The sequence below is a fragment of the Hippocampus zosterae genome, chromosome 5 (assembly GCF_025434085.1).
Source record: "Hippocampus zosterae strain Florida chromosome 5, ASM2543408v3, whole genome shotgun sequence".
Classification (NCBI taxonomy): domain Eukaryota; kingdom Metazoa; phylum Chordata; class Actinopteri; order Syngnathiformes; family Syngnathidae; genus Hippocampus; species Hippocampus zosterae.
The window spans coordinates 17709667-17734865 of NC_067455.1; the positions used below are offsets into that span (position 1 = coordinate 17709667).

The 25199-nt window shown below is 41.0% G+C and overlaps 2 protein-coding genes across 2 annotated transcripts; one reads left to right on the plus strand and one right to left on the minus strand.

Moving 5' to 3' along the window:
• LOC127601382 (aldehyde dehydrogenase, mitochondrial-like) lies at positions 1–12011 on the plus strand. The gene is made up of 13 exons (XM_052066580.1): positions 1–189; positions 594–698; positions 3070–3210; positions 3513–3592; positions 4451–4562; positions 6503–6631; positions 7202–7315; positions 8244–8346; positions 8432–8616; positions 10251–10415; positions 10649–10806; positions 11334–11448; positions 11802–12011. Exons 1-13 carry the CDS (start codon positions 73–75, stop codon positions 11832–11834), a joined length of 1557 nt encoding a protein of 518 aa, XP_051922540.1. The 5' UTR covers positions 1–72; the 3' UTR covers positions 11835–12011.
• Positions 12012–15273: 3262 nt separating this feature from the next.
• Positions 15274–22455, minus strand: LOC127601369 (uncharacterized). Its single transcript, XM_052066551.1, has 8 exons — positions 21951–22455; positions 21261–21376; positions 20685–20788; positions 19373–19547; positions 19170–19278; positions 17917–18002; positions 16712–16782; positions 15274–16567 (listed from the first exon to the last, which is right to left on the minus strand). The coding sequence occupies exons 1-8, from the start codon at positions 22413–22415 to the stop codon at positions 15414–15416; spliced, it is 2280 nt and encodes a 759-aa protein (XP_051922511.1). The 5' UTR covers positions 22416–22455; the 3' UTR covers positions 15274–15413.
• Between the last annotated feature and the right edge of the window lie 2744 nt (positions 22456–25199).

The window sequence follows — 25199 nt, forward strand, 5'->3', positions numbered from 1 at the left end:
GATTTTAGGAGGTTCGCAGCTCTCTGCGAAGGTCGGAGTACCGGTTCCCAGTGGTAAGAGACCTCTTCCGAAATGCTCAGAGCTGTGTTTTCTCGAAGCCTTCCACGCGTGAAGGTGGTATCGGCGTGCCACTACTCCGCTGCGGCTATACCTGCACCCACCACCCAACCCGAGATTCACTTTAATAAGGTACAGTTTCTGTCGACTTTTTCGATTTTGGACCGCTACTCGTGTAAAAGTAAGAGATGAGGTTTATAACGCAAATACTTTGCGAGAAACTTGACCGTGAGTAACAAATGTTAAACCACTACAAGTAAAGAGGGCGCCGTCTGAAAGTCATACCTTTTGGGATCATAAAGCGATTTAGTCAACTAAATGAAAATGGGGCAGCAGAGTGAATATTTCTGTCATGGCACTGGGTGGCGTCATTGTTGCACATTGTATATTCCAAAATCTCCTGCCTCGACGTTGCAAACTTCTGTCCAGGACCTGACTGATATGTGATTTAGGACCTTTTTTTTTGACCAGCCGTAGTCTGCACTTTTTATGCACTGTTGCAATGTATTCCTAATGCTTACGTTTTATTCGTGTAGCTTTTCATCAATAACCAGTGGCAGGACGCAGCAAGTGGGAAAACATTTCCTACTGTAAACCCAGCGACAGGGGAGATCATCTGTCATGTGGCTGAGGCCAACGAGGTAAGCAAACACAATAGTTTCATTGAGTTCCAATCCTGACATATACCGAAACTGGGAAATAAGACGCTGAACTGTAACGGTAACCAGAGCCGTTTCTAGACCCAGTAGAGGCCTAAAGCAAGAAGGACAATGAAATTGCTCAACCCAAAAAAGAAAATGACGCATGAATGTGCTCACACAGATTAATGTGACATCAAATATGAGAAAACTAATCTGCTTTTCAACAAGATAAGAAATCCTTTATTTGTCTCCTAATGGAGACATTCCCAATTTACAACAGCAAAATTAAGAAAGTGAGAAAGTAGAAGAACAAAAAGTACTGTATATAAATAAATAAAAATATAAGCATATTATAAATGGGTGAGTGGGGGTGAGGCCAGGTTTTCAGGTCCGTCTATTCAATAAGAACACAACCGGTCTAACGAAATGACCTTCCTTACCTTGTGGCATTAAAAAAAAAAACATGTGAAGTAAATAATAAAAGCAAATCGCAACAGCAAAGGTTGACTACGTGAGCCTTTAATAGCTTCCTGGAGGGAGAAACAAAATAAAACTTGACTTCACATTGGGTTTTGCCTCAGCAGAAAGTTCATTCAAGGACTTGAAATCTAAATGGATTCAAAGGATTTCATACTCGGACAAAAAATTCAATCGGTGAATAAAAAAGACTCACAAGAAGCATGTAAACAATGTGGCTTTTCTAACACGGGCCAATATCAGCTGCCTGCCAGTTTCCCAGCGGCAGCAGTTGTTGTGCAGTGCTTTGTCATTGATATGAGCGCATTTCAGTCGTCTCCCGGGCAATGTTCCCTCTAATTTTCCATGCGTCTGACCATTCACACAAACTCTGACTATTCAATCTACTGTACATTGCCCCTAAACATAAATAAAGTATAAAGAAACGAAATGCATGATGACTGCTAGTTTGATCTGTGACCATATTGCAGAGCTGGCTGATGAGCTGATAATTTGAATAAGGCCTGCTCCAGCAGGGATTTTCTTTTAATCATTCAAATGTGAAATGTTTGTTTTTATCTGTGCTGTGTAAAAAAAAAAAAAGATAAATACATTTTTAAAAACTTTTGCCGACAAGGGACTTTTAAAAGTGCGTACTCCGCCCCCCCCCCCCACACACACCCTCTGACTTTTTTTGCCTATTAACTGGTCATTCTTTCATCATGCTGTATACTCTGTGCTTTGTCATGTATCGCACAGTATATTTTTGATGTTGGAACATACTTGTGTTGTAGTAGTCATACTCTCCATGTTCTCATGAAATTTCAATGGTACCTAACGGGGTTGCACGTTGGTTAGAACTGCATGACTGTCCGTGTTTTATGTTATGTGTTGTGTTTATTATTTTACTTTATGTTAACTGTTTTGTTAAGCGCTTTGTTACAGCTGCCGCTGTTGTGAAAGCGCTATATAAATCAGCATGTATTGTATTGTATTGTAAAATAGTACTTCACCGTCTTTGGGGTGAGGTACAATTTTACCGTGTTTTTTGTGTGTGTGTGTGTCTCTCCCTCTCTCTTGATAGATAGATAGATAGATAGATAGATAGGTGTTTGTTTAGTGACTGATAGAAAACAATTATCCAAATAAGAGTCATCATGTTCAAGTTGTTCATCGGTCACTCCCAATAAATGTTTACTGTAAAACCGCGACAATGACCTAAACAGTGAACGTCCACGACCTGTTAATTGTTAATGTGAAAAAGCCGGACATTGCATTGCAAATTTCCCAATAGTGGTACTAATAAATGTTATCTTATTTCAAACATCCAGGTTGGGGTGCCCTTTCATAAGTGCGTACACAACTCAGTCATGGGCAACCAGGCAAAACAGTACCAGTTTCAATACAGTAAGAAAAGTGGAAGAGACTTTTCACTCACAGCCTTGCCTTTCCTTTTGAACAATTCATTTTCATTTGAACGTATGTTTTTGTGCCTTCTGAGGGCAGGCATTTCCAGATCCGTCAAAAAGGATACTCGTCTATGGGTAGTTTCCCCCCCTCCACGAGAGAAAAAAGCTCAAGCTGGCTATGCCATTGTGTCTGGAATCTATGATCTTTTGTTGCATGTGTACAGACTGGTCTTCGCTGACAGTGTTTTGTTTCACTTGCCTGGCTTCAATGCAGGCTGCGTGGTTTCAGTTGCCACCCAGTGAAAGATGAGTGTTTATGAGACTGTTTGTGTTGTCTGCGTTTCGTCAGAGGTCATCTTGGGTAGCATTATGCTCTCGGCACGTTTTTCCTCTCTGGTCATGTGAACAGCAAGAACTGTATTTTCGGTGTTATTGACAATTGTTTTAACTTAATTACTTTTCATTTTTTAAGAACACCCTTATAAAATGTGGTTTTATATTTTCAGGTGGATGTCGACAAGGCAGTGAAAGCGGCACGTGATGCCTTCCGGTTGGGGTCGCCATGGAGACGGATGGATGCCTCCCAAAGAGGCCTGCTTCTCAGCCGGTTGGCAGACGCAATTGAGAGGGATTCCGCCTACCTTGCTGTAAGTTGTATAGAAAATGAGTTCAAACCACCAGCTTGTTTTATTGGGTTGATATGACCGCACAAGTCTGTTCTGCTTTCATCGCACTGGTTTGTGTGTGAATATAATTTTTTATTAAGTCAAATCCCTTACTGGCAGATGCACGTTGAAGAAGATGGTTACACACTGTAATATAGTTGTTGCACAAACACCGATGAATCACATTTTTAAATGTATTTATACAGGGTTGTAAAAGCAGGAAATTGTGGATCCTAAACCAACTGCACATATTTGACTTTGATATTCTAATAATGTTTCCATAGGAACTGGAGACCCTCGACAATGGGAAGCCATATGCGGTTTCCTACACAGTGGATCTGCCCAATGTTGTCAAATGTCTCAGGTAACAAATGCATAAGCCTGGGTTCCGATAACTTTGCCAAACAAGTAGGCCGGAGCGTTTTAAAATGTTGTTTGTTTCTTCTCGTCTTTAGCTCACTGTGTCTGTGTTTTAAAATAGCTCATGTAATCCTGTATGGGAAGTATCCATCCACTCAAACAATTCCTTGGTCGAGTTGCAGGGTGCCATATTTTCCTCAGAATTGAGGGATTACATATTTCTTTCCCTCTGCTTGGTCCACACAAGCAACGGTCACTGACTTCTGCATTTTTTTTCTTGATTTCATTTGCTGTTTCTTAAAGCCAGAAAGTTGCCATTGAAATGACTTTAGTTTTGTGTCATGTCTGTGATCCGCTTTTTTTTTCTACAAATGTAAACAACTGAATGAGCATCCTCTGCGAATGTTGATTCCATCATTTTTGCCAGTGGTTGGAGAACATTATCAGCAAGAAAGGGCAGCCTTGGTGGGGCCCTGGAAACGAATTCGATTTATTGCTTGCTTTCCAGCCCAAAATCCGACACTGGTTGCACACGGACCGAGCATCTGTATCAGGGGGTCCGGTACCCCATACTTTCAGCTTCACTCTTTTCTTCACTTGAGCGTCCAACACATGTGGCCGCAAAACCGCTCACACAACCACAAAGTTGATCGTCCTGGTGCTATGGGCCCATTTGGACACCCTTGGGTTGAACCTGGCATCGTTTGCTATGGACAATCTGTAACACGCACAGAAATCTAATACCAAAGCGCAACCAGAGTTCTGGTGGGGTTGGCCATTCCTCCCTCAAACCCTCTCAGTGTCATTCCCCAGTATAATGAGGAAGTCCGCCTTTGTTTTGAAGTACTTGTGATGTTCACAGGTACTACGCAGGCTGGGCTGACAAATGGGAGGGAAAGACCATCCCCATTGATGGAGATTATTTCTGCTACACCAGACATGAACCCATAGGAGTCTGTGGACAAATCATACCGGTAAGCTGCAAAGGACTTTATGAACGGCAAGAATGAAACGAAGAATGCATTCGGTTCAAATTCCATTCACACAAAAGGCTGCATTTTGTGTCCATGCAATGGAAGCGCCAAAGTAGAGCACATTCTGTTCCAGGAATCTGTTTATTGTCTAATTTCGTCATAATGTATTTCAAAACAAGTTTTCCCACATGAAATATCAGAAGACCATTAATGGTACAGCCGTTTCAAGGAAAAAAATTCCCACTTTAAGTGTGTCAAATTAATTTTTTTAGATCACAAATAAAAATCTTAAAGGGACACAAAGAGTTTTCTAGTTAGTCAAGGGTCCATTTATTGAGGTTGATCAGACAACATTCAATAACGAAAATTCTCACTAAATGATGTGTAGATTAGAATTTCTGTGTGTGAGAGTTTGAGAGACAATCCTGAACCATACTGTACTTCACACGACAAACCTACCGGTACCCGTTTGTTCACTCATACAGCGGTAGAAGCTGATCTACTTGCCAGGAGCACCCAGAATTGTGTCTGCCAAATGGGAGAAATTGTCGTGTAATTCAATACGTGCATTCTACTCAAATCTGTAAAATACTGTGAGTAGATGAAGTGAACACAGGCAGTCTGATTTCTGAAACCAGAGGCCAATTAGGAGGCGGTGTAAACATCTCTGAAATGCCAGATACAAAAAATAATGTAATATATTGTCTGCTGAGCAGTGTCATTTGACGTTGTAAAAGAGGGCGGGTACTTGAGTTTTTTATGCCTCGGATGACAAACAAATTTCGGTTCTCGAACAAACTGAGCGCACTTGAATGCACCGCTTGACTCCTCTCGAAATTCCTTACACGAGGAAATGGCGCTTCCTCGGGTAGACGAGGAAGTGACGCTTTCTCGTGTCGCTTTCCATTGTGAGCAGACGTGTTCAATAAACCTTTTTGTTTAAAAGAGCGTGGTTTTGGTTTTCCAACAATTTCGGTTTTTGAACAACCTTCTGGAACGGATTATGGACGAAAACCGAGGTTTGACAGTACAATGACTTTCAAATCATGTTCAACCTATATTTAATTGAATACGCAACATAGACTAGATATGTTAATCATATGATCAATGGCAGACAGGTCTGGACTGCTGGCAGGCCACTCAAGTACCCGCACTCTTTTACGACGAAGCCACGCTGTCATAACACGTGCAGAAAGTGGTTTGGCATTCTCTCGTTGAAACAAGCAGATGCGTCCATGAAAACGACTCGTATGTCTGTCCAAGACCTGTGTGGATCTTTCGGCTTTCTTTGGTGCCTTCAAAGAAGTGCAAATTACTGATGCCATTGGCACTAACAGCCATTTACCATCCCAGATGCTGGCTTTTGAACTTTGCACCTGTAACAGTCAGGATGGTTCTTTTCCTCTTTGGCCCTGGGGACACAACGTCCACAATTTCCAAAAACTATTCAAAATGTGGACTCGTCAGACCACTTTCCCACTTTACATCAAACCATCTTATATGAGCCTGGCGAAAGATAAGCCGGTGGCGTTTCTGGGTGTTCCAGCTTTTTTGGAGCATGTTGCAGCCTCTAAGTTAATGATTGTTTCCCAAGAACTATAAAGTTTATCAGTTTGAACAGGAAATCTCTTGTCTTTGTAGTGTATTCAATTAAATGTAGGTTGAACAGGATTTGCAAATATTTGTATTCTGTTTTTATTGTTTTATACAATGTCCCGACGTCATTGGAATTGTGCTTGTATTTAAGAGTACGCCAAGAAAATAAAGATAGCAGCATGTGCAGAAATATTGTGGTACGACACGTGAAAATGGTCTTTTAAGCTTCACTGTAAAGGCTTTGTTTTCAAAGCTGACTCAGAATATTTGCCATATGAGATCAAACCATTGAGAGTGCATGCAAAGTGCTCAAGTTCTGTTTGCTCTTTCTTTTCCCCCTGCAGTGGAACTTCCCTCTCTTGATGCAGGCGTGGAAACTTGGCCCCGCTCTTGCAACCGGTAACACTGTGGTGATGAAAGTCGCTGAGCAGACTCCGCTTACCGCTCTCTACGTAGCCAACCTGATAAAAGAGGTACTATGTTGCGGTATTTTCTGTCTTGCAGACTTAAATTTCTGACAATGCAAATCACTGACTTGAATCATGACCTCTGCCTCGTTGGTAAAGATAATGAGTCAATTAATTGTTATCAACATTTATGAATGATTTATTACCTGTGTCGTTCATGGGTGTATCATTTCTTTTTCTTCTTGCAACTCTTAATAATGTCCTGCCCCAAAACAAATAATGTAATCAGTCTTGTTCAATCAGTAATATTGTGTAAAGGGCAGTCTTGTAGGCGTGAATGACAGGTTAACATTTGATTTGTCATAAAATGAAGCATATAGCAATTGATAAGGGCTTCAGCAAGATTGAATGTAACGCAAAGGTTAAACATGAAAATTCATCCATCCCATGTTGGGTCATGTAGAAGCTGAATTTTCAGTGGATAACGGCAAATTGGTCTCTAATCGGTTTTGTTTATTCTGGGTCTATTCAAGGTCGCGATGTCATCTTAAAACCAAATTGTATGCTGAACATTCTATTCAGCCATTTTTTTGTTGTTGTTAATTTTGTTCTAGAGGAGTAACATTTTCTTTCCAGGTGGGTTTTCCAGACGGTGTGGTGAATATTTTGCCTGGCATGGGGCCCTCAGCTGGCGCTGCCATAGCGCGACACATGGACGTTGACAAAGTGGCCTTCACAGGATCGACTGAGGTAGAAACGGGCTGTCGTTGGTTTTCAACTATTCTCAATGAACACCTAAAAAAAAAGAGAAATCTGAATTTTGTTGATGTGCCAATTCACTCTTAAAAAAAATGCGATAAAAAAAGTTCATGGAGGACACATGTACAAAATACAGAAATATAAAGTGAATCATTGCAGTGAATGAAGAGTTGCATCCCACAGTTAAAACTTGTGCGTCGCAGGTCACAGCAATGTCACTTTCTTTAGTCCACACCCAGCGCTTGTTGCAATATCCTCACTACATGACTTGCGCTCGTCACTTTTGTTAAAAAACAAAAAACATGCAGTTATGATGATTAATGGAATCCAACACAGTCTGCATTATTGCACCGCTGCCAGACTGTAGAATGTAACAACTTCCCCTTCCAAAGATAACGACATTTTGACGTTTTATACCAATCACATTAATTCGTGTCACGCTTTAGGTTAGATTCATGTCTTATTTGCCACTCCTCTTTCCTTCCAATATCTGTGAGCAGTGAGGTAAATCTTGATCATTTTTTAATTGGGCTGATTGCATTTACAGGTATGTTGGTAATGCCCAGCACAGAGATTAATGATAACGTACAGTAGTGTAGTGCAATGTCGGGGTTTGTGGGTTACATCGACTCATACCTCCCCTCCACTATACCTCTCCAATGAAACCTCAATGGCGGTTGCTCCAAATTGAGGCATGTATTGCAAAAGGTGCAAGACTTTGTGGAAACATTTCTATCAGAGCAAACATTGAACGTGGCTGAAGTTGGTCAGCTAAGTGAAATCAGGCCTTATCGCATTTTTCTTTTGTCAAAACGTCCAGATTTATTATGTATTATCCGTGCCAAAAATATTGATTTATAATGATATTCACGCAAGTAAAGCTTTGGCTTTTGGATTGTTTCATGTTTGTTTCTGTTAGGTTGGTCATCTCATCCAGCAGGCTTCTGGCAACAGTAACCTGAAGAAGGTCACTCTGGAGCTTGGAGGAAAAAGTCCCAACATCATCCTGTCCGACGCAAAAAGTATGTGGGGGGGGGGGGGGTCCTTTCTTTCTCTTTCTTTCTTGAGAGGTAATCATTGCCTTTTTTTTGTCTTTTCATTGTTCAGTGGAGGAGGCCGTGGAGCAGGCGCACTTTGCTTTGTTTTTCAACCAGGGCCAGTGCTGTTGCGCTGGCTCCCGGACGTACGTCCAAGCCGATATCTACGACGAGTTTTTAGAACGCAGTGCGGAAAGAGCTAAGAACCGAGTGGTGGGCAACCCCTTTGACTTGAAGACTGAGCAGGGACCCCAGGTAATATACTCACAACACTACCGTGTCATATCCACAACAGAAGCACAGTGATTACATTCGGCCAATAGTTGTCAAACCTTTTTCCACACCAATTAGCACTAAAACAAACACTTGGCTCCCCAGTTACCGCTATAATGACTCAAATTGAAACAGTAGCATTGTAGGTCTACGTGCTCATCATAAAGCACAGTATTATCCTAGACATTATTAGTCCTGCACTTGCATCGTAAAAAGGGACGTCAGCATAAATGTCATACCACACACAGGTTTTCGTATAAAGGGTTCAAACGGCATTGAAAAAAAGTGTGATGAAAAAGAAAAGGCATAGGCATAAGGCATAAGAATAATTAAGTAAATTATGGTTAAATTGTTGTTCTGATCTGAGCTTGCCTGAACTTGAAAAGGCTGAGAAGTTCGTTGTGGTGCAAAAAGGCTTGTGAATTGCTGCTCCAGCGCTCATGTTGAAGCTTTTGTATGATTCATGAATTTTGACACTTGAAGATATTTTTTTTCCACATTCATCTGCAGAGGTCGACATGTTCCTCTTTTGTAGTATGCGCAGCGCAGTGGTCAAACAAGTCTTTATTAAGAGGCATTTAGGGCCTTGTTAGGGTCAGGCGTCAATAAAATATGGCAAGTTCCTATTTCCTGGCTAAAGTTCATGCACATGAGATGAAATGCAATGAAACATTAACTTTTTATGATCGTTATTAACCTGCTGACATTTTCTCATAAGGCGCATTGAAGTATAATAAATGATATTATGAAGGCTAATGGTGTGCGTCTGAACAAAGGTAGTGTGTTGATTTAACATCGCTTCGAGAATTCCACTATTGACAATTCAATCAACTCCAGGCTCACTCTGGTGTCCGAGCTGACTGATATTCAAGACTGACCCTATAGCCGTCGTGCCGGACATGCAAATAAAGGCTCATTTTGACGAGCACCTGCTGTGCTCTCGACCTTTTGTTATTAATTTGTTTTGTTTGTTGTTGTATGAATTATTTTGTACTTTGTATACAGCGGTGGTTGTTTGAATGAATGCAGTTGAGTTTTATGATGAATGTGACGTCCACTTAGGAAGGGCGAGAACAGTTTGAAATTTGCATGTAACTGAAGCAGTTCATACACTACGCTGTGTTGTGGCGCAGGGACACGTCACCAAACACAAATGCCCCCCCACACCATGGAGTTGACAACTTCTCAGAGCAGCTGCTTGTATTCTTGGCTTTGACAGGACAGCAGAGGCACCTGAGTGGAATTTTGCTTATGTAAGGCAAGATACCGTTATAGATGGTGTGGTCTGGTGGCCGGACTCCAGCTCGGACTGTTCATCTAGTCTAGCTGGGTGTTAAGGCAGTTCGGTCAATCTGCCCCACTGTTATGCAACAGCAAAGTGAAAGGTCAAAATAGCTTGCTCAAAAATGTTGGCACCTTTTTAAAGAAAGGGATAGAAAAAAGATAAAGTAGGCCTGCTTGTTTCACTTTGAGCTTGGTACACTTTGAGTGGGCAGGTTCAACCTTTTGTACACAATCCATTACAAATATTTTTCCATCATGTTAACGCTTTTCGAGATGCCACAGTAGTGCAGCTCACATGCGAACCTCAATGTTTTGCACCCCGTGATGTGCAGGTGGATGAGGAGCAGTTCAATAAGATTTTGGGATACATCAGCACCGGGAAAAAAGAGGGAGCCAAACTCATGTGTGGCGGCAGTGTGGCTGCTGACAAGGGATATTTCATCCAACCTACGGTGTTTGGAAACGTTGAGGACAACATGACCATTGCCAGAGAAGAGGTACACCGGGCTGCCATGACTGGATTTCTGCACTCTGTCGTACCCTTTTGATGGTTTTTGTCTGACAAGTCTCTTTTTTTTATAATTGAAATTTGATAGGTTTTGAAAATTAGACACGTTTGATAAGAATTACTGTACAAGCAACACAGGATCTTCTGACTATAATTAACCACTCTGCAGTTGATAGAAATGCATTGTACACTTAACATTCATGTTTTTTATTTTCCCTTTAGATCTTTGGTCCGGTAATGCAGATCTTAAAGTTCAAGACACTTGAGGAGGTGGTCGAGAGAGCCAATGATTCTAAATATGGTTTGGCTGCTGCTGTGTTCACCAAGGACATTGATAAGGCCAACTACGTTGCCAATGCACTCCGTGCTGGCACAGTCTGGTAGGAGGACAAAACGCTCTCTGTGGTTTTAATCCGCTGGGGCTGTTCAGGGGTGAAGCCACTTAATGTATGAGCACTAACTCGAAGACTTGGTCAGACAAGAAGGATCGACCTGTGCAGAAGGGTGTACTTTATGTATTATACACTCATTTAGTCATTTTTTTAATGATCTGTTGATGTAATTCATCAGAAAGTACGTTTGGAAACATTGGCTGTGTTAAAAAAATAAAATAAATACTGACAGATTTTGTTTTGCTAACTGAGGTAACACCATTTCAGATTATGTAAAATATGATGAGCAAGATCATCTTTGCAAGTATGTGCATAATGTACTGTAAATATTTTTTTTAAAAATCTCAAGGGATGTGAATGGCTAATATTGCCGTATTTGAAGACACCAACACCAGCTTTACTGATGGAATATCTACCTGGTTTGCTGACACCCAGTCGTAAGCTGTCCTGTTTGTGTTTAAAACGATCATTTCCATTTACTCACGCTCTCCCCCCCCCCCCCCCCCCCCCTCCAGGATTAACTGTTATGACGTGTTTGGGGCCCAGGCTCCGTTTGGAGGATACAAGGCTTCAGGAAATGGCAGAGAGTTGGGAGAATACGGCCTGGACAACTACACTGAAGTCAAAACGGTAACTGTTGAAGCAAAATGATCTGAATTTCTTCCAGGTCTAAATTTGTAATTTTTGTTTTTTTGGGGGGAGGGGGTCATTATTTAAATTCACGGTTGAACAATGATAGTTTTCTTGGAAAAGTGTTTCTGAAGAAGTCTATTTCCCATGATTGGCTTCCAACATAAACAACCATTCTTTGACTCATGTATGCGTGAACGTGAAATAGTTGAAGGTGTTTCCACTCTTAAAGCTAGAAGTCAAAGATTAAAACATTGTAATTCAGGACCGTGTTGAAATTATTCAGTGAGATGATATACGAATCTACGACTGTATTATAAATTCTAAAGTCCTCCCTTTTCTGTGTTTGGCAGGTGACCATGAAAGTACCGCAGAAGAATTCGTAAACAACCAGCTGATGCATTTTTCCAGTGATCGGTCTAGCTACAATGATTTCATTTCATAATTACAGAGATTACATGGTTTCAATAATGACTTTTTATACCTTTTGATATTTCACATTTAAGGGATTTGAAAGATGCAGGTAGCTATCCTGGGAATCACTTTTTCACATTTTGATTGATTTGATTAATAAAAAAAAAGGTACTTTTTGGAAACTTGTTAGGATCGACAAATACAATGTTGTCATGTTTTAAAGTTAATGAAGATGGGAGTGTTTTTTTGATATATTGTAATTTGCATATACAATCAATAAAAGGGCTGGCAGAGTTCGGGTGACACTGAGTGATGCGATTTTGTACACACTGAGTGGCTTCATGTTGAACTGCACCTCCTGCCGGCAGTGAAAGTCGATCTGTTCCTGCGTCGAGCCTTTAACTGTCCGAGTGAAATTCTCTGACAAAACTATGACGTTTAAATAAGCTTGCCTCTAGATACATTGAGGCTGATTTATACTGTATGGTTCAAGAGTCTCCTTTTTCTGCTTTCAAGTGGCACAATTTAGACTCGCGGCTGGATGGAATCGGATCTTTTCAGGTCAGAATCAAGCATCTTCCAAATGTGGATACAAGTACAATGTGAATGGGATAGCGTAGTGTATCTTAAACGGTGATTGCGAGCATTATTTCCAACAAAATACATTGTCAACATGTCACACCGACATCTGCTCAGACACAAATGAATCGATTGGGGTAGGTGGGGAACAAAACAAAAACTGTAGTGAGTCTAAACTACAGGAAATGTGAGCTCCATTAAATATGGCCTATACTCTGTGCTACCCAAGATGTCACTCATTTAACAGTAGCTTTGATATCGGCACTTTATTTAATGTGAATGGAAACAACAGCCATATCAGGTAGCTGTCAATGTATGCAAATCTGCAGTGTATTTCTCAGCCTAACCAACTTGTCTCTCACAAACATAACCAAATAAACTTGGAGCAACAAACCTGATGTTTATTTATTTTCCTCTCCAGGTGCAAAGTCGAGCATTTAGCTCCTTCCATTCATCCATATTTTTATTACAGTCATGGGTGAACTGCAGACTATATTCCATCTTAATTTATGAGCATGGTGACAAAGCTTGGCCTGGTCACCAGTCACTCCAAGCAGAAAACCGTTTAGACACTCGTTCACACCTTTTGGACCATTTAGATGCAATGTGGGAGGAAAGTGAAGTACAGGGAGAACATGCAAACTCCACACAGGAAGGCCAAAGCCCAAATTGGAACCTGAACCTCGCTCGGAACCGAGCTGTCTTTTCAATGCTACTTCTGCAGCATGGTATACAGAATAGAGTCTAGTATTTTAACATGTGCTAGCTCATTTCCACTGACAATTTTGGGTTGCATGTACAAAGGACATACAATGGTGAGGAATCGGATCAGGACAAATGGGCAGCTACAATAATTTATTTTCAGTCTTCAAGTGACTGACGTCAGTCTTCATCAGATTTAGACTTCAAAATTTTTTAAATAAACTAATGCAGGAGGAGCCATTTGCCAGAAAAAAACTACAGAAAAATAAGGGATTTGTCACCATTTCATCTAAAACTTAATTTTGATCTAGTGAGCATATGATGCACATTTAATTTAAAAACAAACATTGAAGTATGGTAATCAAAGCAAAGAACCTTTGGGGTGGTGGATGAGTTGAAATGATCTATGATACTATGGACAAATACACTACTTCTGACACCCGAACATAACAAAATGTAGCATTTGAATAAATGTTATACCAACTTGAATAAAGGGAAAAATACTTTTCATTCAAATACAATTCTAATAAAAGTCAAATGGTGGGGCCTTTTGTCACTCAATCCATTCTATATTTCTAGTACCTTATGTAAGAATCATCATATCCAAATTAGATGCCCTATGGCAGGGGTGCTCATTAGGTAGATCCTGATCTACCGGTAGATCTAAGACAGGTCCCAAGTAGATCCGAGGAGTGTCGAGGAGAAAAAAAACAACCATTTGTGTGTCTTTGTACATGTTAATATATTTTTTTTTGTTTTAAGTTACACTGGACTAATCATCTTATCAGTCTCATTTTGACAAAAAAAAATATTTAAAAATAAAATGAAGCAGGTAAATCTTGAATTTACGGTGGCACGTGATTACGTCACCGGAAGTTGTTAGCTCTCAGCAGTCTGCAATTGCAGCTTGTGATCAGAACTGTTGCACTTTATCTTTTATCGTCATTATTCTCATTCAGAGTTTGCTTCGTGTACAATTCACCGAGGGCACGAGCAAAGAATAGGAATCTAGAAGGGCCCAGGGAAGCACTTTAAAACGGTACGTGTTAGCTACGATAGTTAACAGGCTGCAAAAGTGCGTCGCATGCCTCAGTTTCAGGCTGTTTCTCATCAGGGCGTGTGTGCGCATTTGTGTGTGTGTGTGAGTGTGTGTGTGTGTGTGTGCGCACGCACACGTGCCGGTAAGGGTAGATCCCGGGAAGTTAGTTGATCAAAAAGTAGATCTTCGCTCCAAAAAGTTTGAGCACCCCTGCCCTATGGCTATGCTGTTTGTTCATTTCACGAAATGGGTGTTGTGATTTGGCGTGAATAAATTTTGGATCAGCAACTATTAGCAAAAAAAAAAAAAAAAAGTCTCTCAACCATTGAAATGGGCTTTCAACTGTGTAGTATGTCAGAATGACATGGTTCAGTGCTAGTGGTAGTCTCCAAACCCTCAGGTTGGGGGTTCGATTCTCAACCCATGTGACCGGTCAAAGTGTCCTATAGCAGGATTTTGAACCTTCCGTTGCCGAGTCATCAGGAAGTAAATGAGGAAAGGGTTGAAGCGCTTTGAATGTCTAAGGTAGAAAGGCACTATACAAGTAAAAGCCCATGCCTGTATCATCACTTTTGAGATTTGAAAAAAAAAAAAAAAAAACACTTTACACTTGCACAACTTTACATACGCCTCCAGGGAATCCACCTGCTTGTTGCTCATCTGAGGCTTTTTAAAGAGCAGCTTTCCTAAGAGGCATATTCTTGACAGAAATTTGCCTTTATCAGAAAGAGCCCGCTCGCTCTCAAAGAGTTGCGAGGGAATGAATAAAACAACCAATTGAAATGGGTTAGAGTTTAAATTTTTTTTTTGCATTATTTTTATGCAACCGCAGTCAAGCGCCCATTTAAACTGGGACCATTGTGTTCCATAATTATAAAAATGTATGAACAAGTCTCATCGTCCAGCCAAGGGGGGGAAAAATGTCTTTCAAATTACAACACCGCGTTGAGACCTTGAATTCCAAGTGAGCGTAATTGTTGAGGTGTCCATGCTGGATTTTACAGGTTTATTACAAAAACGGCAATCAATAAGAAAATAAAAGTAGAATTGAATGCAATTTATTGGAAGATGACTTTATTGCGCCGCAGTATTTAAATGTTTCATTCTTAACACCAAACTGTTGACAACACTGCGAGTCATGTTAGCTTTGCCAGAAGACATGTCCATGTCGAAAGCATTGGGACTCAATTTAAATGTCCTGTCCATTTCCCTTTGATGTGCATGTTCATCTTCACTTGGTCAACCAATCATCAATTCCAAAATGCTTGTTCTCCTGCAATGTATTTGTGACTATTATCACAGCAGAGTGATGGGAATTGTCAAGCACTTCCTGAGAACTTGTCGAGCCTGAAGTGACGCCAGAATTTTTGTCTTCTACTTTTTTTGTCTTGGCTGCGATGGCAAACTGACCGCGATGAAGTGCTTCATCTTCTTCAATTCCAGAACTGCAATCAGACCTGTCAACACATGCCGGGCCTCTTAATTTGGCAGATGGGTCCGATTCCCATTCTCTGACCTGAAGACTTTGAAGCATATCACCTCCATCAAGTCCTTTACCATCAATATAGTTGACTACTGGCTCTGGCACCCTTTCTAGTTGTCGGCCAACTGATTCTGCTGATTCGCTGACATCATCCAACTCAGAAGAGTCTGTTTTAGCCGAACTGTTTGCAGACTCTTCTCCAGCTTTCAGCATCAGTCTAGTGGTTTTGGAGGCAGAGGTTCGGATAGGATCAGTGTGCTCAACACTTGTGTTACCCTTTCCAACCTTGACTGTACCATCCTTGGACAGGCAACTTTTTTTATCGATGTGCAAACACAATTCAGCGCTCGGAATAAAATCTGTAGAACCCTTTTCAGCAGAACCAAGATCGCCAACAACATTGGAGTTTTGTGCAATGGAAGTCGTGGTCATAGAAGCACTTTCTGGAGTGACAGTGCTGTTGTTACCGGAACCTCTCATAGAATCATTGTCAGCATAGGTTGCACCCCCTCTACTCTCAGACACATGTTGCGTGCTGTGATCCAAGATAATGGTGACATCTAATGTTGGCTCTGTCCTTTGGCCGTCAGTCATCAGATCCTTTTCAACTAATCCCCGGTTGCCCGGTTTGTTAGGTATGCCGATTGCTGTTCGGGGCCTTGGTGCTTCCTCTCCATCCGGGTAAATAGAAGTCTTTTCACCGCCAGACTCATCTCTCTTCTTATGCTCCGTCTTGGTGGCCGATGGAAAAGTTCCCAATTTTTGAAAGTGAACTCTGTGTACTTCCTGATCAAGCAATTTTTCTTCCGCCTCCAAGTGATCAGGTGAATCCTTCATATTTAACCCCCCTTCATCCTTCTGGCGAGTGATCCAGCCAGGACTGCGAACCATGTTCTTCACAGCTGAGGAGGACATAAAACCGTAACGTCTCAAAACTCTCCAGGTGGTGACAGTAACACATTCGTATACTTCAATTAATATTACCACAGCAAGCATGTAAAACACGTGGCATTTATGCAACAAAAGTATATTTGCTGACAACTTACAGTCCTGCATGTCGCCACATACGGAATCACAGCAGGAGCACAGTGACATTGGTCCGTCAAGCTCCTCCCACCTGAACACACGAAACGGGGCACCAAGACAAGATTGTGGTTCAGACAAAACATATCCCCTCTAAAAGTTAATCATTCTTTATCTTAATTAAAATGATGCGGTCACCCAGCTCAATTACCAGCTGAGATCATTCATTTTATTTTTTTTAAGTGTGGTGAGCTTTACTTATTTGCAGCGCAGCACCAGCAAATACCATCTGCTGTCAACAAACACTGTTGTGTACAAATGAACATATCAGTTCCAAGAACACGAACTACACTAAAGCATTTTTATGAATACAAAAAATAACAGTTCCACTTGCCAAAGGTGCTCATGTAAGATTCAAGACTGTACCTCTGTAGCCAACATGGGAACGTGAAAACCGAAATGGAGATATTTGCATACAGTAGATGAAAGCAAAGGACATTCACTTTTGTTTTAGACATTTTGAGATTCGGGGCTTGTTCAGCCTCTTTGGCTGCATATTCCTTTCTGTGTTCTTAAGCACCTGTTTTGAAAGTCTGACAAAGCACTAGTTTCTCCTTGAGACCTCAGGTGCCCAAAACTACGCAACACTGGCTTGAAATAGGTTCACCGATATTGTAATACTTAAGAACATGGAGATGATTATCAAAGAGTACGCATTACAAAAATATTTATGCACAATCCAATTTTAATTGCTTTTACTTTATTCACACTGGACACAAATTAGGGGGGGGGGGGCATCATTCAAAGATTAAAGTAAATTTTGTTTTGCAATTGAAACGGAAACAAAAGGCTTACCAAAACTAATGTAAAAATTATGTCGACAATATGTTATTATTATTACTGTTCAGGGCTTCGGGGGGTCCTAGCCTTCCTGTGTGAAGTTTGCATGTTCTCCTCATGCCTGCATGTGTTTTCTCCATATACTCAATTTTCCTCGCACATTCCAAAAACATGCATGGTAGGTTAGTGGAACACAATATTGTCCCTAGGTGTGACTAGCAACCAGTTCAAGGTATGCCCCGCCTCCTCCCCAAAGGCCGCTGGAATAAGCTCCAGCATGCCCTCTAAGGATAAGCGGCTCGGATAATGGATGGATTTCTAATCATTTATACTTCACATGGTATTGTAGCGGTTTAATTACTCACATGCGGTTTTAATAATCACTTACCTTCCAGTTGTTTGGTTGTAGTGACAAGACTTGGATGTGTGGGACGTGGTGACACCGACTGACATTGAACAGTGAAGGTATAGCACCTGTACAAAGACCACAGAGCAACAGTAAATCTTAAGCACCGTGGTATGCTAGCCACGAATGGTAAGAAGACACAATCAACTACTATCTGGAATTATTGTTTGGCTTTGGCTGAGACCTGTACGTCTTTTTCGATTAAGCACTTTTGAAAATGTTTATATATATTTGAACATTGGGACTACGCAGTAAGAGAAATTTAAAAAAAACATTGAAAATGGTATTGTAACTCCAACATACAATAGCTCCTTTGACATAAAGCATATAGGTGCGGTTTTATTCACTCTGATTAAAACTCTACTATGCAAAGTAAAAAACATTTATCAACAACAGCCAAAAACATTGCTGGCTTCTTTGGGCCCAATCTCATCTATGATGGACTGATACAAAGTGGAAAAGTGTTCTATGTTCTGATGAGTTCCCATTTCAAATTGTTTTTGGAAATTGTGGACGTCGTATCCTCCAGGCCAAAGAGGAAAAGGACCATCTGTACTGTTATGGGCGCAACGTTCAAAAGCCAGCATCTGTGGTGATATGGGGCTGTGTTGGTTGGTGCAATGGCATTGGTAATTTACACTTCTTTGAAGGCACCATAGAAAGCTGAAAGATCTACACAGGTCTTGGACAGACATCAGCAAGACAATACCAAACCACATTCTACACGTGTTATGACAGCGTGGCTTCGCAGTAAAAGAACGCGGGTATGAAACTGGTCAGCCTGCAGTCCAGACCTGTCTTTCACTAAAGACGTGGGGCACATGATGAAGCGTAAAATATGAACCGAAGCTGTATATCAAGCAAGAATGGGCAAAAATTCCACCGACATAGCTTTAGTTCCCAAAAGTTTACTGAATGTTGTTAAACGAAAAGGTGATTTAAAACACTGGTAAACATGACCCTGTCTCAGCTTTCTTTTGGAATGTATTGCAACCAGAAAATAGATAATCGTTACTTGCTTAAAACAAAGTTTGTCAGTTTGAATACGAAATCTCTCTTCTTTAATTCAATTAAATAAGGCTGAACGTGATTTGCAAATTATTGTATTCTCTTGAACACAAACTTCCCAACTTAAATGGTAATGGGTTTGTAAAATGTGTTAAATGGCTCTTAAATCATCGTTAAATATTTGAAATTGAGAAACCGATTGCATATAAACACATGTATTTTCTCACCTGTGATACGTCGCTGAAGAGAAAGGCATCGATCGAAAACTTCAGCATGTTATGACTCCTTGACCAAAACTGGGAAGAACTCCCCTCCCTCTGGCTGTCTGTCATACAACTGCAAAACCAAAGCACAAGCACGTCATTTAATGCAACTTGAACCAATAACTGGAGAACAAATGAGCAAGCTTATGTAATTCATAGAGACACACCCATAGTTAGTGATGATATCCACTTTGGTCATGCCATTTGGGTCTTTGGAGTTGGTCACGTAGCACGAGTCAACAAAGAGCCTCTCGTCTGCCAACGGGCTTCCAATCTGGGCCACAAAATTCACCGGTTCACCCAGAACAAATGAGTGGCCAGGAGAAAGGGGCTCCCACTGGGCTGCCCAACACATACAGTACACATTCATGTACAACATGATGAATAAATGAATCACATAAAATACACTCCACACCAGCTGAATGCCAAATCATTTTGTTCTCTTAAGGACATTTAAAAGTATGCTCACTTTTGAGTTCACCAAATGTGGTTCCGATATTTAAATGACCGTTTAAAAGAGCCAGGAAAAAACAAAAACATTGAACATGAAGTTGTTCTTCATGTTCAATGTCTGCGGCTTGAGGAGCCGATGATGAGAAGAAAGGAGCGTTAGCGCGGTGCACCGATGCAGATTTGGAACTGGGAGTCGGGGCTTGGAGTTTGAAGCGGATTACGTGGGACAGGAGAAGTGAACTAATCTTTTTGTCAATGGACGCTACAGCTTCGTGCTTGCTTTCAAAACTTAGCTTGTAGCAGACGTGTGCACATTTTCAGCATGACGTCTCTGATCCACTGGTGAAAGGACACTTTGACCCTCTCCTTTTTCATCTATAACTGCTTCAGACAAAGTGTATGCAGAAAAGTGGTGAAGATCGCACGACTGTCTGTCCTATGTGTTGTGTTATGTTATTTTGACTTCAAAATGGCGCCTCGAGAGTGGCTGCCTTTCCAGCAGCTCCTATATTTTGTTGTTCTACTTCTTCCTTTCATAACTTTGCTGCTGTGAATTGGGAATTTCTCCATTGCGAGACTAATAAAGGTTTTCTTAATCTTCTAGACAACCACACATGATAACGACACTTTGAAATGTGTGCATCTAAATGTATAGCACTGAAAAGAGTGAAAGAAATTGCAGCGGCGTAGCTTTTGAAAACAAATTGATGGATCTCAAACGTTTATGCAGGGGTACCTAATGCTGTGACTTGTGTAAAATACTTAAATGTGCTTTGAGAAACTTTTATAAAGTTAGCAATTCCGTTTTATAAGATACACTATACACTGTAATGTATAGCAGGTAACGGACGCCATTGAATTTTGGCGCAGACAATTAAAAAGAGGAGAAAGCTTAACCAGAAACAAGACCTTGCATTACTGGACCAGCTGGGTTGACATACAGGGGGGTCGGGGGGTGGGGTCAAGTGTAAACTTAAAGCATACTAGAGTATCATTGAGGCATGTTGCATAGGGGCTCCACTTTACCATTACAGACAGTGAGGCTGAAGCTAAGCTTTGTTCTGAGACTCTTCAAAAAGGTTGTATGCTGGACCTGAGGTGTGTAGCCAACTTGGTAAGAGTAATGAAACCTAAAACAAAAGGACGTTCACGTTATTAACAACACATCACTGTCACACTGTACAACAACCATCATAATGGTAAGAAGGACTCTTCCTTATTACAATTCATTCCACCGGTAAATGTTTTAACTATTGGTCCTTCAGCGATTCATGAACAATTCAGATATTGTTTTTCCCTCTGTGCAATTAAGGATTCATTATTTTAGCACTGTCATTTTATTAATTACAACACTGAACCAAGACATCTGCTCAGTCAACCATATGGCTGCTGACAATCATCTGTCAATATTAGGCACAAAAAAAAAACACAGAAAATGATATTTTTCAACAAAATTGTGGCCCAACTCAAAATGACCAAACTCCAAACTTTAAGGCAACACTTTAAATCCGCTCTCTAGTAAATTCAGACTGGACAGTGATGAGTCAAAACCCGTTTCTTTTTAGAGGGAGAAGAGAGCAGGTGTTTATAGGTGTTAATTACCTGTTGTAAAAGCAGTGGATCGACAGTTTAAATGGCAGAACACGAATGATGTAGCCTTGCGGCGGTGGGGTATAATAAAGAGCAAAAGAATACACCAACTGACCACCAGCAACAATCTGAAAGAGTGAAATTCAAACGTTAGTGTTGAAAAAGCAACATTGACTTTGTCGTCTCTCCATCCACTCGTAATTCTGTTTGCTTAATATACACTTTATGGGACTCATGTAAATATTAACAGCGATGTGTCTGCGACCATGTCATGAACAATACAGTCACAATGCATGCTAATTATACATTAGAAGACGCTATGAAATGCGTTTTCCACCAATTAAAGCAGGGGCGTCAAAGTCATTTTTGTCGCGGGCCACATTGTAGTTACGGTTTCCCTTGGAGGGCCGTTATGCATTTTGGAAAACCATATAAATGATTAATCACCTCCACATATTACATACACTGCGCACAACAAATTGATGAATAACTTGTGTAAAAATCAGAAGTCAAGAACAATAACTTATCGTTATGACATCACATTTTGGTGCAGCCTTTAGCAAGCATCGTTGAACTTGACAAGCTTGATTTGCTTTCGCAGGCCACATAAAATGATATGGCGGGCCAGATCTGTCCCCCGTGCCTTGACTTTTACACCTGTGAATTAAAGCCTTTTAAGGAGGCCCTCTCTTGTGTGTTTACCTGAGAAGCAGATGCACAGTCGGGGAGTGCGTAGTGGAAAAACAGGAAGCGTGAGGACACAGTGGTGGGCCGACACGAGCCCAGACTATACAGAGCTGCATGCGGCCACGCGCGCAACTGCAAGCGATCCACGCGCACCACAATCTCACTGGAGCCGCACCAAACTTCCACAGGGCGTGTACGTGGAGCCTGTGGCGTGCTTGGGTGCTGTGGTGACTGTGGGAACAACAGCGCGGTCACTTCAGCGGGAACGAAGCTCTGGCGAGGAGCGGGCCGAAGCAACTCTTTGACTACAAGCGGCTGCGATGCGTGCAGGAACACCGGCAGGTGGTAGAAGGAAGAGCGCGCCGATTCGTCTTCTTGGACCACCGGATTCGCCTCCTCTGACCAAGTCAAGTGCTGAACCGGACCACCCACTGCTGGACTGCAATAAAATATCCACATGAGCCACGAAAACACCAACATGGCTTTAAGTAAAAGGAGCCAACTGGGCTGGGCGGCCAGATAGCAGATTTGAGCCGCAACTAGCAGAGAGTTGCACACTGACGTCTAATCTGGCAGCCTCATTAGCACACCTGCGTTCCCCCTGATTGAGCAGGAGGACGGGTAGAGCACCGAACCCAAATGGCTTATTTTATCTACTATGTATTCATTCGTAAAAAGCTTTTGAAGAGGATTAAAAAAAGGTCTATACATCAGATTTAAAACAAATTAAAAAAAACCCTGTGGTTTAGAAGGTTTTTTTTGGTCCATTTTAATGCCAGGGCCAGAGCTACGGGGTGGACAGAGGTGGCCTAGTGGCTGCCCCATTTCTAGGGGAAAATGTTGATAACTGTGATTTTGCTACTATTTTCACATGGATGCAGTATTCGTTGACTCCATTATACTCCGTCACAAGTAGTTTCTTTTATATATTAATTGCAGATTGAAAGAATACATGTCCAAGTGATCTGAATGCAAACACTAAAATAATCAGTTTTAAGAACATCCAATTCTTATTGTCAATGTCAATCAAAGTCATTGCTTTCGCACCATAGCAAGTTAACAACCGAGAAGTAATTGTTTATTATACCGTCATGGTTTCATGAAATGAAATGCAGATCCATACCAATCTTGCTGAAACACTCATGGAAACAAGCCAGAACAACCCTCAGGAAAAAAACAAGTGTTAAAATTGTGAAGAATTAAGTGACGTTTGTGCCATTGTAAGTTTCAGAATTAATTTGAATGAATGAGCCATTGATCTTCGTTTGAAAAATGGCCTTGGTCTGATTTACTGTGAGCTACTGCGTCAGTAAATGAGATTGAAGTAGACTACGAGATAGTACACAAAAGCAAAGCCACTGTAAAGAAAATTGTATTATCTAGTAAATTAAGATCATAAAAATGTTGCTTTTTACTTCAACTTGTTCCTTCTTGATTATGAGTGTGACGGGCAGGTGTACATTTTATTTCATAAAACCTGACATTGGATCCTACTTTGTGTGATAAAGCATGACAGATGCACACACGGCCACCCTCACTGAAGTGTTGTGTTACCCTGGTCATCCCACTGAAAATGTTTTGGCTATCTCCCAATTCAAAGCTAGTCTGCATGGTCAGCATGTGGCACAAAAACAGGTGGCTCCACAGTATAATTCAATGGACAGTCATCTTACATTGCCATGGTTACTGACAACTTCTGTTGTTTTCCTCCACTGAAAACATTGTTGTTAGTGCGTGTTTTACACCAGACTCTCTGTATGGGGTAATGAGAGGCTCTCAAAGAATTAACTTTACTGTTTTACATTTTTGAATATATGAAAACATTACATTATCTCAATATCGTAAGTTAGAGTTTAGGTTTACATTTCGCAGGGATTTTTTTTTTCCTGATGGAACTTTACTTTGATTTCATAGTTCATACTTCTGACAACATGATGCAGATTTATCTTTCAGTAGCACTTGAGAGTCGAACTTATAAGATAAAAATTCTAATTGTATTCTTCCTGATGAAATTTGCATGTAGCGCTTATACCAGACTTATTGGTCCAACTGTATGCCACACAATGTGCCATTTTGGTCTTGGAGACATGAAAATGCAGCACAGGGATCACAGCTATCCAAGTTAGGCACGCTTAGAAGTGGCATCACTTCTCCCTATGGCGAGTCAGCGGCATTGTTAGTCCAGTCATACATAAGTCTCTCAGTACAGTACAGTACGGTAGGGGTCCTTGGCATTGATGGCATCCTTGGCAGAGATGTTTCATCAATCCAGAGCTCATTGGATTAATACTTGATTTCAGCAAGCTCTTCAGGAGCCTGATAATAATCCTGATTTCTCGAATCAAGTGTGTTGGAGGAAGGAGACATCTAAATCATGCAATATTGTGGCCCTTGCGGCCCGGAGTTTGACACCTGTGTCCTAAAAGAAATGGGATCACATACAGAAAAGCAAGGGTACAGTGGGCGAAGGAAAAGCAATCATGGACAGTGGATGAAAATCATATTCAGTGATTAATTGAAATTTGCATTGGGCAGTCCCAATGAGATTTATGAAGACAACTGCCTGAAGAAAACATGCACATTTCCACAGTCATTGATGATCAAGGGCTGGGGAGAGATGTCTGTCATTGCATCTTCAATAAAAGAACAACTTGACGGTGACATTTGAGACACTTTTCTTATTCCATCAATTGAAAGGACGTTTGGGATCATTCAATCATTTTTCAAGATGATGGTGCATCTAGCTATCGAGGAAAAACTGTGAAAACATTCCTTGAAGAAAGACACACGATGTCATGCCAATGTCATGGCCTGCAAATTGTACAGATCTCAATCTGTTTGAAAATCTTTGGTGGACATTAAAGCAAATGGTCCATGACAAGGTTCCAACCGGAAAACTGATCAAGCAAAAGCAATCAGAAAAAGTCGGATCCAGGCTGATGAAGAACACCGTTTTATACTCATTAAGTCGACACATCCAGACACGTCTCCAGGATTTATTTTCTCTCCTGAGGCGAAAGTGGGTCTTCACTGATACATAGAGGGGTGGGGCGGATTGGCGGCTGGTAAAATAATTTCAAAATAGATTTTAAAATATCAAATAAAATGTTGGGAGGGCTTAATCAAGGCTTCACGGATTTCTTCCCCGGTGTAATGCCATCCCTGCTGCGAGTTGTCATAGAAGTCAGACGTGGTGTAGCAAAGTACTCGTGGTGTATATAAGTGCTCTTTTATTGATGATGTTGTTGTTTTCATGATTCAATT